We start from the raw sequence: 13,672 nt of genomic DNA, 5'->3' as shown, positions 1-13,672 counted from the left end.
GGCTGGGGAATGGGAAAAATAAGAACCCAGATACATTAAATAAAGGTACAAGATCCCAATGATGAATGTAACTGTATTGTATACCTCAATGTATCAATAAACTTAATAAAGATTAAAAAAATATTATCAGTGGGTTAAGGTGATACTAGGTAACACTAAAGCATTCTGTATCTCGAGTGGGTTAATTTCTTAGAAGGAACAGCTTCTGAAAGCTCTGCTTATGCCTTTTCCTATCTTGATTTAAATCTACCTAATCTGTAATAAGGGCATAATTTCAGAGCCCTCTGACATGGAATTATATATTGCCAACATATATTTGTTGGCTGTATTTGTGAAGCCTTTGAGTATTTTTTATGTATCTAAACATAAATGAAACTTATCTTTAAGGAATTTTTACCATTCGACTGCCCAAAGAAACTCCTGGCCAGCATTTTGAAGGGCTGAACATGTTAACTGCTCTTCTGGCACCAAGAAAATCCAGGACAGCTAAACCACTTGTGGAAGAAATGGGTATGTTTATTGTGGTTAGGAGGAAATACAAATACAAATAAAATTACTTGGAATGCTGTGTGTTTCAAAGGAAAGAGATTCGGTGGATAGGACCCTGAAGAATACAGTAGGTGACAAGATAAGATGTGAAGATTGCTCATTTGTTGTTAATAATTAAAAGACATCAATAGCCCTGATGAGCCAGTGGATCAGCCACATTTTTGGGCTGATTAAAACTGTTTTGTCTTTGGCAAAATATTAGTTTTTTGTACTTAGATCAGGAGTGTACAATTCAAAGAGTTATATAACACGAGTGCGAATTAGGTCGCGAACCGAATGTTTATTTCCATTACCTTGGATCCCACTTGTGTCTTTCCTAGTTATTTTGCCCTCTTTGCCTTTTAAGGTCACCACTCCTCTAGAAACCCATCTGCTCCCACTACGATAGATCATTCCATTTGTGAATACACTGCAGTTCTTTACATTTCTTGCTGCTGCTGAGCGTTTGAGTTAGTTCCACTTGTTGACTGCTATGAAAATCGATCTGTGAATATTCCTGTGTGTGTCTTCAGTGCTTTTTTCCTATAGTACTTGTTCTTCCCTTATCTGTAACTAGGAAATTCAGGTCTTTTTAAAAAAGAAAATATTTTAACATACTTAGGTGCTTCTGAAGATTCTGAGGAAGTAGAACATGATGACGAAGAGTTTGACTGGGAGATTGAACAGACTCCCTACGAAGAGGTATCTGAAAGTACTTTGCATCCACAGTGCCGCTATGGATTTGGAAACTTGCGGTCAGGAGTGGTTCAGCGATTGCAGGTAGATTGTCTTTTCTGAAAGAGCTTGGGTCTTTATTTTGGTTTTAATTTTGCTTTTACTGGGTGGTTTTTCATGAAAAGTACAAAGGGTGACATATTTAGAGTGTATAGCACTGCTCCTTGCATATACCCATCCCTGTCTATATTATTGGCTGTTCTGCTTAGACTCATTGTTCTTACACTTGCTCTGATGTTGTCTTTCCCCCTTCCATCAGCACTCTAAATCTGAAGTTGCTGAAATATAAAGCAAGACCCTCTCTCCTTGTGCTTTCTGGAAGTCTTTATGTTCCATATTTATGAAAAATGGAGTTCATGTACTTACCTCTTCTGTTTTGCATATAAATGAGACAGGATTTTCTAGTGAGATTGAAATTGTGTGTTTTTTCAAATTTTTCAGATCTTAATGTACAGTAGGTCTGTTTATTATTTATTTATTTATCTTTTGGTACCAGGTATTGAACTCAGGACTTTGCACTTTTGAGGCAGGCAGTGGCACCACTGAGCTAAATCCCTGGCCCATGCATGGTCTGTTTATTCTTAATGAAGACCAAATGAAGGTCTCATTTTGAATGCTGCTCAGGAATATTTCAAACTTTGGAACATTTTGGAGGTTAGATTTTCCAGTTAGAGATATATAATCTGTAGTAGACATACAGATGTTCCTCTTTTAATGACCAAGCTCTGCGACTAGGTTGCTAAACAAGGAATTGTTAATAATATATTATTATAATGTTCAGAACAAAGAAATGGTCAAAGGAAACTCCAACTGGATGACTTTGCCTTTTTTTTTTTTTTTTTTTGAGACAGGGTCTCACTATGTAGTTGAGACTGACCTGAAATTTACTATGTAGCCCAGGCTGGCCTCGAACTCACAGCGATCCTCCTGCTCAGTCTCCTGACTCCTGGGATTACAGGCGTGCACCACCACGCCCGGCCTGATGACTTTATTTTTATTTGCATAACTCTTGCATGCAGTACTGTAATGTATACAGAACATAAAACTACAGTATTACACTGTATGGAATAATCAGTGACATTATACTGTATAAAAAGGTGTACTGTATAAAGAAAAAGACACAAGCTCTATCAACAATATACACAGAACTGTACAAAAAAAAAGCCAATGGCTTGTAAGTCTAAACAGTGTGCCTTTATCATAAGTGTGAACAGTCATTAAACATATAGGTCACTAAACAAGGAACATATATTTGAATCATGAAAGGCAAAGGACCTAGGTTCTGGTTCCACTTCTACATCTGTGTAGATATGAGACACTATGTCAGTTATTTTACCTCAAGTAAGTTTTTGTCTTTTCTTTGTAATGTGGGGATAAATTTGCTTACTAACTTTATAAGTTTGTTTTGAAAAGTTAGAATGATATTCCATGGGAAAACTGTGAGGAATAGAATACTATAAAGATCCGCACCTTTCAAAAGCACAAAATATATTCAAGATGTCTGCCAAGGAACAAAGTTGGGATTTACTTAGGAGCAAATAATGGTGGAGAAATACTTTCTTCCAAAAGCTTTGTCATCTTTCTGCTGAATTATACTCTGCCTGCTTATGTTCCCTGGTGAACTCTGAGGTAGTGAAAACAGTGAGTTTTGTCTGTGCAGGGCTGTAGTGAATGCATCTCTGTTGTTTCGCCGAGAGCTGGTATGTGTCTGTCCATGTGGGGCTTGCCAGTCCAGAACTGGAAATGAATAGAGACTCGTAAATATCACCCACGCTGAGTACAGATTGTACATTCAGGTTAACAGTGCTTCCCGAGGCCAGGGAGCTTGACACATGGTTTCCTGCTGCTGTTTAGGGAAGACAGCCTATTGAGGGGTTTCTGACACAGTAACAGGCTGAGCCTTTTAAGTCGAGTTCTTGTATCTGTTGAAAGATACAAAAAGAAATTTAGATAGATTTTAGAAGAATGTTGCTATAAAATATTCTTTTTTTAAAAAATGGCACTTAAAAACATAAAAATTGTGCACATTAATAGAATAAATTTGATATTTCAATACAAATGTACATGAAATAGTCTTTGTATCTTTTTGAATGGCTTACCTAATACATCAGATGCCTAAATTCCTGTGAGCCAGCTGAGAAGAGGAAACGTCTTTTTGTTTTCAATGAATGAACATTGCTTTTCTAAACAATTTGAATGCGTATTCTTTCAACCTAAGACAGAGAAAGCTGTTCATGAGAGTGAACTCTAAGGGCTTTGTAATGCAGTAAGTATACTGCTAGTCGTAGAGGCTTATCACCCTTGTCCGTAATACTGGGACCCCTAAAAAGTCCCACAAACTGGCAGTTTGAAAAATATTTAATCTGGTAGCAAAACCATGTCTGAATTGATGTTAAGTTTTCATTATACACTTAGAGTTAATATACAGAATTTTTATTGGAGAAATAGTAATGTATTTGGGTATTGGGTACTACCTGAGAATTCTTAGGGGCCAAGTAAAATACTGTACATACCATATTATCTTTCTTTCTTTTTTTTTGCTATACTGGGAATGGAATGCAGGCCCTTGTGCTTGCAAGGCAGGCGGTGGCACCGCTGAGCTAAACCCCTGGCCCTACCTTTCTAAACCCGAACCCTGAAGCTTACTTTGCTTTGGGAATTTGGATGGTACTGTGCTGAGCATGCTGTGTTCCTCAGCTCAACAGTGCAGTATTTTCATGACATTACTGTTATATGTGCTCATTTGACCAGGAGACAAACCGATGGATGTGTATAGCTCCTAAATAAAGTAGTATTTTCTTACATGAATTAAATTTGAAGGAGATGTGTCCTTGAAAACTAGGTAATAACCACACTTTGAGAAATCATAGCTAACCAGGATGCCAAGAATTAAGAGTAGTCTGTCTTTTCAAAGTATTAAGATAGGTATATTTTATGAGATATTGTCACAAAACTCATGCACTTGGTATACTTGTAGAGTTCTTCCACATTTACAACTACTCTGGCAGTAATACCAGGTGGTTAAAAATAAAAATGGTATGTAGGTGTGGCTTGGTATGAAAGCCCTTGGTTCAGTCCCCAGTATGAGGGAGGGGTGGTGTATCCATTTTCTCTAATGCAATGTTTTCTCTCAAGTTTAGTTTCTGCCTTTGGATGAGAAAAAAAAAAATCCATTAAGTTTTATTCCCCACTCATAATTTAGCAGTACTTTTACAGCGTTACCCCCACCTTAAATGAAAAATGGTTTTATTTTTTTGGATGATAAAAGAAATACAAAGAAAATAAATTCAAAGAAAGTAAAAAAATCACCCATAATTCCAACACCTACGTATTTTGACTCGTAAAGGGATTTACGATGATCAGGATATGTTATATACATGTACCAATTCTGCAAAATGAATGTAACTATTTTGTATTCCAAACATACACTAATAAAAAATGGGGGATGTACTCTTTCCTACTTTTTCTCATTCCGGCCTCTTAAGCAGTTTTGTGAACTTCTGTATTTTATACTGGTTATGAGGAGAAAATAAAAATATTTTTGCAGAAACATTTTTTAACCCCCCCCATACACATGTAGACACACCCCTTGTTTTCTTTTCTTTCTGAAATTGCTGTCAGCCAGCAGGGTGCCTTTGGAAAACTTCCCTAGCTGCTGAAAGTCAGGGCTGCACAGCAAGCTTTGGCTCCAGTGGCTGCCAGCAGCCACAGTCCTAGAGTCTCTGGGTGCCAACCCAGCCAGCTCCTGTGACTGCTGTTGCCAACAGCTGTGGGATGCCAGGCTTGCTGGCCCTTTCCTTCCCCTAGCCGTACTGGGATGGGAGATCTTTGTTTCCAGCACACACACTGGCCAGATGTGCACACCGTTCTTCATTTTCTGTTTGGATTAGCTCTGCTTTATCTGTGGCTAAACATACATAAGCCTGATTTAAATCCTTCGTAACCTTAACCTGGCAGTGCCCATCTTTAAAGAGCAAAGATGACTCATGACAGTAGCAATTCTTAAAAAAAAAATCCTTAAAAAAAAAGTCTTCTGTAGTTTAACATTCTCATCCTCTCCTACTTTCCCTTTGGTTGAGTGATGCCTTAGACTTATAGATTCCAAATTAACTTTACCTTTTAGTTTGCTTATTTGATTTTAGGGTTCAGCGTGAGCAGGTCTTCTGTCTGTGACTTCTGTTTAGCAAGCCTGGGCAGGATTTGTACTGCTGTGAACACTGGTGCCATTTTATACCTGTAGTATGACTATGTGGAGGCCCAGAGTCACAAGACCAGAGGAGAGAGGAAAAGGGACAAAAAGTAGAGCTACTTTATTGGTCAGTTTTCCTTCCCATAAGTGCAGGACCTTTGTATATGTTCATTACGTCCCTCCAGCACCCAGAACAGTGTCTAGCCCATAGCAGGCCCTTATGTACTGTTTGTTGACTAACAATTTAGTATTAAAACTGGCTCAGTGCTGGGGATGCGGTGGAAGGAAAATAGACCAGACTCCTGCCCTCAAGGAGATTTTAACAGGGCAACAGACAGCAATCATGCAAACAACATATAAGTGACAGGTAGTGAGTGATAGATAGGTAAAGGAAAAGGATGGGTATTGCTTGTTAGAATGCTCAGAGAAGGCCCTTTTGAGGACAGACCATTTACACTGAGTTCTGCACAGTAAAGTGGAAAGGCTCAGAATGGGAGACTGAATTGGTGTGTTCTAGGCTGGAAAGGAATCTGGCATGTGGCTTGAGCATACTGGAGTCAGAAGGGGAAGGGTGACATGAGATTGAAAGGCAAGACAGATTAGCTGACATGGAGCTATACTAAAAGTCTGGGTTTATGCTTGTGATTATGTGAGTCCGTTTATTCTCTGAAAGGTAAAATTATCTACCAAGACTCATTAATTATACTTTATTTATGGGCTCATGTCTGGTCCAGGTGAAATAGTGAAATGGAGCATGTAATTTTCTACCCTCCCTTTTTTTTTTTTCCAGCTTTAATTGAGTTTATTGGTACATTTCAGGGATACAGTACAGTTACATTAATTGTTGGGATCTTGTACCTCTACATGACAAGTCTTGATTCTCATTTTTTCCCCTTAACCCTGCCCTACCCTCCCTTTTTAACCACTCCTAACAAGTGAGGAAACTGAAGCTGAGGGAGGAAAGCCAAGGAGTACAGGGAGCAGTAGTGCTCCACAGTTCTGATCAAAAGAATTAAGACCCTGTGGTATCCTAGGCTAAGCATACATAAGGATCAAATTAGGCAGTATTTCTAATACACACCTACTGTTTAGGATTCTGCTTGGAAAACATGCTACGTGTTAATATATGTTTATCTTAGTAAAGACAATTACAGTAAAGTTGAAATTTTCAAATGGAAAGCTATGTGCATCAAACTTGCCCACAGAAACTAACTATGTAGAATGCATGGTTTTGCTTTATAGTCTTAGACAGTAATTGAAACCAGCTGAGCTTGACTGTAGGGAGAAACGGTCTATCTGTGATCTTTAAACTGCTCTACCTCTATTAGCTTTCAGATCTTTAGGGAGAATTAATTGTTTTTGTTTGCTTGCAGGGGTTTATTCCACTGTTCTTTTTATGTTAAACTTTTATAACCTTCATAGTTGTTAATTAGTTCGTTCTAAGGATTAAATGAGATAATGTATGTGAAGATTGCTGACAGGGCTTAGGGCAGTGATGGTGAACCTTTTAGAGTTTTCAGTGACACACACAGCCTGCTGCGGCACGGCACGTGTGCCATAGGTTCCCCACCACTGGCCTAGGGAATAGTACATAATTAGCACTTCCTGGCTTTGAATCTGAATGTCATAGATGGCACCGTGCTTCACTGACCAGTTAGGTTCTTCATGTGCTTTGACTTTGTTTTTTGTTTTTTCTTGGCCACATTTGAGTTTTAAATGCCAAAAATAGGTAGCAATTATTCTTTCTTTTCTGGGTGCTCCTAGGATGAATTGAGTGAAGTTATTGATATTAAGAATCCAGATGACACCCCTGCAGCTGAACGAAGGCAGAAACGCCTTGCTGCGGAGCTGGCCAAATTCGATCCTGATTATTATTTGTGAGTATTGAGTTTTTTGAGGATTAAATGATTTACTTGACATGTGTTTAAAAAAGTTTTGAGTGTCTTTACCTGTACGGGGCATGTGCATTTTGGTTCTTAGAAATTAGGGATGGCTCAAAACCTTAGTTGGCATTTGAGGTAACTTGCCAGTGTGATACCTTTGTGATCTTAGCAAATATTGCTTCCCAGTGTTTCATCCAAGCAGTAGAGGACTCGACTAATGTACTTTTTTGAGCTTTTTCTCACCATGCTTAGCAACAAGACTAATTTGAGAGATTACACACTTTTAGAAAGTAGGATGTTTTGGTAATTAATGGTGTGCATAAAAGGGAGGATGTCTGAGTCAGCTAAGATGTTGAACCTACATGTGCTTCATTTCTGCTGATCCAGGGTCTTCTAACACGTCAGCCACTATCACTGTAATCTGTTTCAAATGATTTTCCTGTGTGGTAGATTATATTTAATTTTGAGGTTTTCTGTGTTTCCCACTTGCATTAGTCGTGCCTTTAGTCAGACTGTGTCTCTGTGAGAGTTGTTTGTGCATACGGATCTTAGTTGATTAATGATCACTTGAGAGATTGTGATGTCTCTCACTGGCGGTGACTGCAGCCCTTCACATTGTCACCTGGCCTCTCGTGGTACCTGGCTGTCCTAGGGTGTGTGGAGTTTGGGTGTTGTATATTTACGTAAATGTCACTTTTTATTCTTCCCAAGTTCCGGGCCAACAGCTTCTAAACTGTTATATGTGCAGCTCTCGTCATCACTTCCCCTTCTGTTTGTCAAGTGCTCTTTGCTTAGCGAGCGCTCTTGTGGTTAATGCAGTTTTTACAACAGATGATGAAAGGAGTTTAAGGGACTTGACCAGGGTCACACTAGTACTAAGTGACCGGGCCAGGCCTTGAAACAGTCTCTCCACTTGTCATTTTGTATTTCCTTTTTATGTATGCTATTTCAGTTTAATTGCTGTTGCTCTTGTGATTAACATTCTATCTCCTGTGACACAGTAGGATACTAATTGTAATGGCAGAAATATATCTTGTGATGTGCAAATGGAGTGAATGATAAATGGTTGAACTGTTCAACATCCTAAGGGAAACTGGGTATGAGCGGGATATGTTACATTCTGGAGGACATTGAGAGATTCAGCTCCATTTACATTGCCATTTCTAATTACCTTGATCTATCCAATTGTGATTTTAAAGGTCCACTAAAGAGTAATTTGAAGAAACCCATTTAAAATCAGCTGAATATTTAAAGTGGAAATTTCACTGTCAGCAAATTTCTTGCCTAGCATGAAAACAGAATGAGCTTTACAACATTGAAAATTTGAGTGGGAGGGAGCTTAATTAGAAGAACTGCCTATCTCTTCTCCAACTAGAAGAACAAGTCTGTGGCCTGAGAGAATTAGGAAATTGAAATTTATAGTTGGCAGTATGATACTGTAAGCAGCTCTTACTTTTTTTCTGTCTTTTGTGTTTCTTTATCCAGCAGCTCATTTTTTTTAATAGTGTGTGTGAAATGTTCTTTCTGTTGTGGCAGGAGTAGTTCTTAACAGGAGTGGCTTACATTTAGTCATGATCTAGGTCAGGAGAGCAAGTTCTTTGTGACTTTTCTTTTAGAAATGACTTGAGCTATTTGTAATTTTTATGGAACCCATTGAACTATATCCCCATTCCTTTAAACATTTTTTATTATTTTAAGGCAAAATCTCACTAAGTTGCTCAGGGGAGCCTTTAACTTGTAATCCTCCTGCTTCAACCCCCAGAGAAGCTGGGATTACAGGCATGTACTATTGTACCTGGCCACTACTCATTATTCATAATAATTAGCTGATTGACTCACCCAAATGTATTAGTATTAGATGATGCGCAAAGTACTTTAAAGTTTTCAATAAAAAGCTCTTTAGCTCACTGCTTCTTTAGTGGTTTACACAGTGGAAAAAAGGGCTCACTTTAAATTCCTTATAATCTACCATGTAGGTAATCTGTATCATTTATTATTTTATACATATATACATGTAATAGTCACATGTAGCACTAATATCTGTTACACTAGTATAATATGTCCCCTATTTTTAAGTTGTTTGACCTGTCTTTAAGAATCATGAATCTCATGTCAGATTTTTGTCAACTCACTGAATACTAATTTTGATTTCAGCCTAAACAAACCACAGTGAGGTAAATTGATTGTGAAGAAAAATTTATACATTTGACTACAAATGTAACAGACTTTGGATATTACTGTTTTAGAAAACCTTTATTGTAAAACAATATAAATGTGGTGTAATTTGTTTCATTTTGTTTTGCTGTGTTTTGTAGCCCAGCACAGGACAAGGCATATAATAGATGACTCCTAAGCATTTATTGTTTTGATTATCCATTTCTTATGACTTATAATTCCTTTTGGATGTCATTTTTACACTAAAATATGTTGACAACATCCGGAAGCATCCTTTTGTAATTGTTCTCTTTTTGTTTATAGCCAGGTTTTGTGTTTTTCTGAGAGCAGTGGCTTATTTCCTTTCATTTAAAAAAAATTGCTGGCATTATGTTTTTACTTATCTAAATTTTTGCTTATTTAGGAGAAATAATTTAATCATCACTGCAACATTCTGCAAGATAAGGAAAGATACAAAAATGATCATATCCATTTGGGATGCTGTTTTAAATTGTGATGATTTTTCATTCTAAATTTATTTATTATAGAAGATGGAATATTGATCAGTCTTTTGGATGTTTTGAGTAGATCTGAAGACACAAGTAGTAATTGGGAGGCTGGGAGGAAGGTCACATGCTTCAAGGTGTCAAAATCCCACCATAGGCAAAAAGCATTAGAATGAAATGTCATAGAGTCATTTTTTAGTTTATGCATTTATTTGTTTAGCTAGTATATGTCTGAGTGAACCATGTGCTAGGTGGTGCTTCAGACACCCAGGATACCAAGTGTGTACATCTGGATATCTACACTCATAGGGCTTATGTTCTGGTAGGGGATACAGGTGATATTTCTGTTGTGATAAGGACTGTGAAGTAAAAGCAGATTGAAGGTTTAGAGAGTGACTGCATATCCACAAGCTCTTCTATTTCAGCACGTCCAAAATTGAACTCATTATTTTACCTCTAATGTTGTCCTGAATTTTCTCACTTGGTTGAGTGCCCTATTTTTCACCCCAGTCACCTAGGTTAAATGCAGAGATTCATCTTTGACTCCTTCTGTTTTTTTTTTGTTTTGTTTTTTGTTTTTTGGTGCTGGGCATTGAACTCGGGTCTTTGCACTTGCGAAGCAGGTGGCAGAACCACTGAACCAATTCCCCAGCCTTTGACTTCTTTCCTATCCCACACATTGAATTGGTCTGAAATTGTACCATTTATCTCTTTATTATTTCTTTCATTCCATCTATTTCTGGCCCTCATTTGTGTCAGGCTAACCGCCTAACTGGCATCTCTCCTGCCAGTTTGAACTTCTTGAACTCCATCAACCATAAAGCCACCAGCATAATGGCTGATATTCATACTTGGTGCTCTTTTGCTTAGAGCATAGGCCTCTCACTCCTTGGCATGACATAGAAGGTTCTGTGGTCTGGACTCTGCCTAAATCTGTTGCCTCGCTTTTATCACTCCTGCCCGTGTTCTGTACTATGGCATTGATGAAAATTTGCCTGTCGTCATCCCAGTTGTGCTTTGCCATGGGATCTTACACTGCTGTGTCATAGCACGATGCAGTATGTAAGGACTTGACTCTCTCATGGGTCTAGAAGTTCTGTGGGGACCAGGACAGTCCACATCTTATCAGCAGTGTACCCAGGGCCTGACATGGTACAAAGTCAAGACATGTTGAATGATTTTATTTTTAGATTTTAGCCATTTACTGTCATTGCTTATTCTGTTTGAAATTCATTTCCTACAAAAAGCTGTGATTTGTGGATAAATCTATAGTAGAAACTCAATTCAGAGAGTTTACCTTTGCTTTAAGAAAAAGATACCGCTATAGTTTATAAAGCAGCTGCTTTATCCTAGTCTTGTATTCCTTGTGTACCTGACAAAAATGAATATTGAGAATTCCCATTTCAAGGTGTTAGTTGTTTGCTTAAAATAACTTTATTTCCTCATGCATGAAAATGAAATATGTGTGTAAAGAGCTTGTATTCTGGAGCTGGATATGGTGGCACATGCCTCTAACCCAGCTGGCCACCCAGGAAGCTGAGACAGGAGGTTTAAGGCTGGGTAATTTAGTGAGACCCTGTCTAAAATAAAATAAAAAGTACCTGGAGATCTAGCTCAGGAATGCAGTGGTTGCCTAGCATAAGCCACAAGGCCACGGGTTCCATCTCCAGCACTAGTCAGTCAGTGTGAAAATGAAATAAAAGAGCTTGGATCCTGCAGTAAGGCTTAAGTGGGTCCACTTCTAGGTCACACCTCTTCCTGATTCTCAAGACTTGGCCAAGATACATTAAAATGAGGATTTTAAAGGTACCACCCAGAGGTGAGAGGGAGGGTTGAAGAAGAGGAAGAAAAAAATATTAAGATGTGTTTCTGTACATGTACCAACTCTCCATGCTGAATGTAATCATTCTGTATTGTAAACATGTACTAATAAAATAGAAAATTTTAAAAATATTTATTTTATAAATAGAGAAAATAGTACCAGCTCTTTGCACCCTGGTGGCAGTGTGAGGAGTCAGAAAAGTAGAAGGGATGCAAAACAGTGCAGTGTCTTTAACAAAGAACTCAGCAAGTTAACTTTGATTTTTCTAATTTGAAAAAGATTTCAGTATTTCAGGTGAAAGAAGAGAAAGTAAAGTCAGAAAGCTTCAGCTAGAAAATTCAGTTTGTCAAGGCAACCAGTTCATTGAGATTCCTGTTAATTGAGGTATAAATTAAGTTTTTACTAGAAATTGTGCCTCGTCATGCTCTTTTTCCAAGAATACCAATTTCTGATCTTGTACACAGATAGTGAAATTTCTGAATATTTGTCCTCCAAGACTGAGAGGTATAGTTTGATAGTATTAAAACTGAGAGAGTGAAACTCAAAAACGTTGGTTTTTCTGTTCTCTCTTTTACAGTAGTTTAAAATGAAGAAACTCTTAAGATTAGTTTAGTTAAATGAAATAACTTTTGGCTTAGTATAATTATTGGTATATGTTTAAAAAAGGTAGAGGTGTGTGTGTGTGTGTGTGTGTGTGTGTGTGTGTGTGCACGCCCGTGTGTAGCCTTCTTTAGCTCCTTTCAATGATACAGTATCTTGAATTTCCTGGTTATGTTTATTTTTCTTCGATGATGGATTTGGAAGATCTTCTCATTATTTGTAACCTTAGCAGAATTGGTGGTACTAGCAAATGTAACACAAGTACCAGGTATCAGTTCAGTGTGTGTTCAGGTTCCCCTCACTCATTGCCCACCATGAACTATAGGATGGGACCTCAGGGTAGACAGGTCTGTCTGCGTCCCCTCGAGTTAAAGAGATCACAAATGTCAGATACCCCTTTCATTAGATGATGCTTCTTTTATGGGGATTAGTAACCACAAAGAAAGTAAATATGGTGCTCAGATTTTCCTGGAAATATACTTTGAATTAATAATCTATATTTTTAGTGTGAATGTGATGATTTAAAAGTTTCAAAAACTGAAAGCCAAAGTAATACAGTGCAACAAGTCCATGCACTATTTTTTTTTTTTTCCAGAGCTGACTTTTTCGAAGGTGAGGCAGTTGAACAGATTTTGAAGTACAGTCCTTGGTGGAATGATACATATTCAAAAATGCTGGCCTCCTTTGAAGATAGTCAGGAGCAAGAAATTCATGCTGTATTAGGTAAGAAACTCAGAATTAAGCTCATTTATTTAATTTTAAAATCTCGTGGTATACCAAGCTTACTGCCTTCCCTATTATTAAGCATATGATTTGTTTATTTATTTATTATTTATTTTGGTACTGGGACTCGAACTCGGGACCTTGCAGTTGTGAGGCAGGCAGCAGCACCACTGAGTTAAATCCCGGCCTGAGCATATGATTTTAATTGCTTCACAATGTGAAAATATAATACTGGGTTGCTAATTTTGGAAATGAGTTCTTCATCCTTGACTGAAAAATACTAAATCATTTGGGAGATATACATACATATATATTTGGTACTGGGACTCGAACTCGGGACCTTGCAGTTGTGAGGCAGGCAGCAGCACCACTGAGTTAAATCCCGGCCTGAGCATATGATTTTAATTGCTTCACAATGTGAAAATATAATACTGGGTTGCTAATTTTGGAAATGAGTTCTTCATCCTTGACTGAAAAATACTAAATCATTTGGGAGATATACATACATATATATATATATATATATATGATT

The 13,672-nt window shown here is 37.7% G+C and overlaps 1 protein-coding gene across 8 annotated transcripts in view; it reads left to right on the top strand.

Moving 5' to 3' along the window:
• Positions 1-13,672, top strand: part of Shq1 (SHQ1, H/ACA ribonucleoprotein assembly factor) — a 242,902-nt gene that overhangs the window by 6,266 nt on the left and 222,964 nt on the right. For all 8 annotated transcript variants that reach the window (XR_781350.2, XM_010629972.2, XM_033756886.1 and 5 more), the window contains exons 3-6: positions 388-510; positions 1,151-1,308; positions 7,217-7,329; positions 13,013-13,140. Coding sequence is in view for 7 of the 8 variants with exons in the window: in XM_010629972.2 (XP_010628274.1) it covers positions 388-510; positions 1,151-1,308; positions 7,217-7,329; positions 13,013-13,140 (522 nt within the window). In the remaining variant the exon portion in view is untranslated. The remainder of the gene's footprint in view (positions 1-387; positions 511-1,150; positions 1,309-7,216; positions 7,330-13,012; positions 13,141-13,672) is intronic.

This window comes from Fukomys damarensis, unplaced genomic scaffold, assembly GCF_012274545.1.
Source record: "Fukomys damarensis isolate Sample0158 unplaced genomic scaffold, DMR_v1.0_HiC HiC_scaffold_28, whole genome shotgun sequence".
NCBI classification, from domain to species: Eukaryota; Metazoa; Chordata; class Mammalia; order Rodentia; family Bathyergidae; genus Fukomys; species Fukomys damarensis.
Note: the sequence above shows the minus strand (reverse complement) of the source record. Positions and strands in the feature narration are given on the sequence as shown.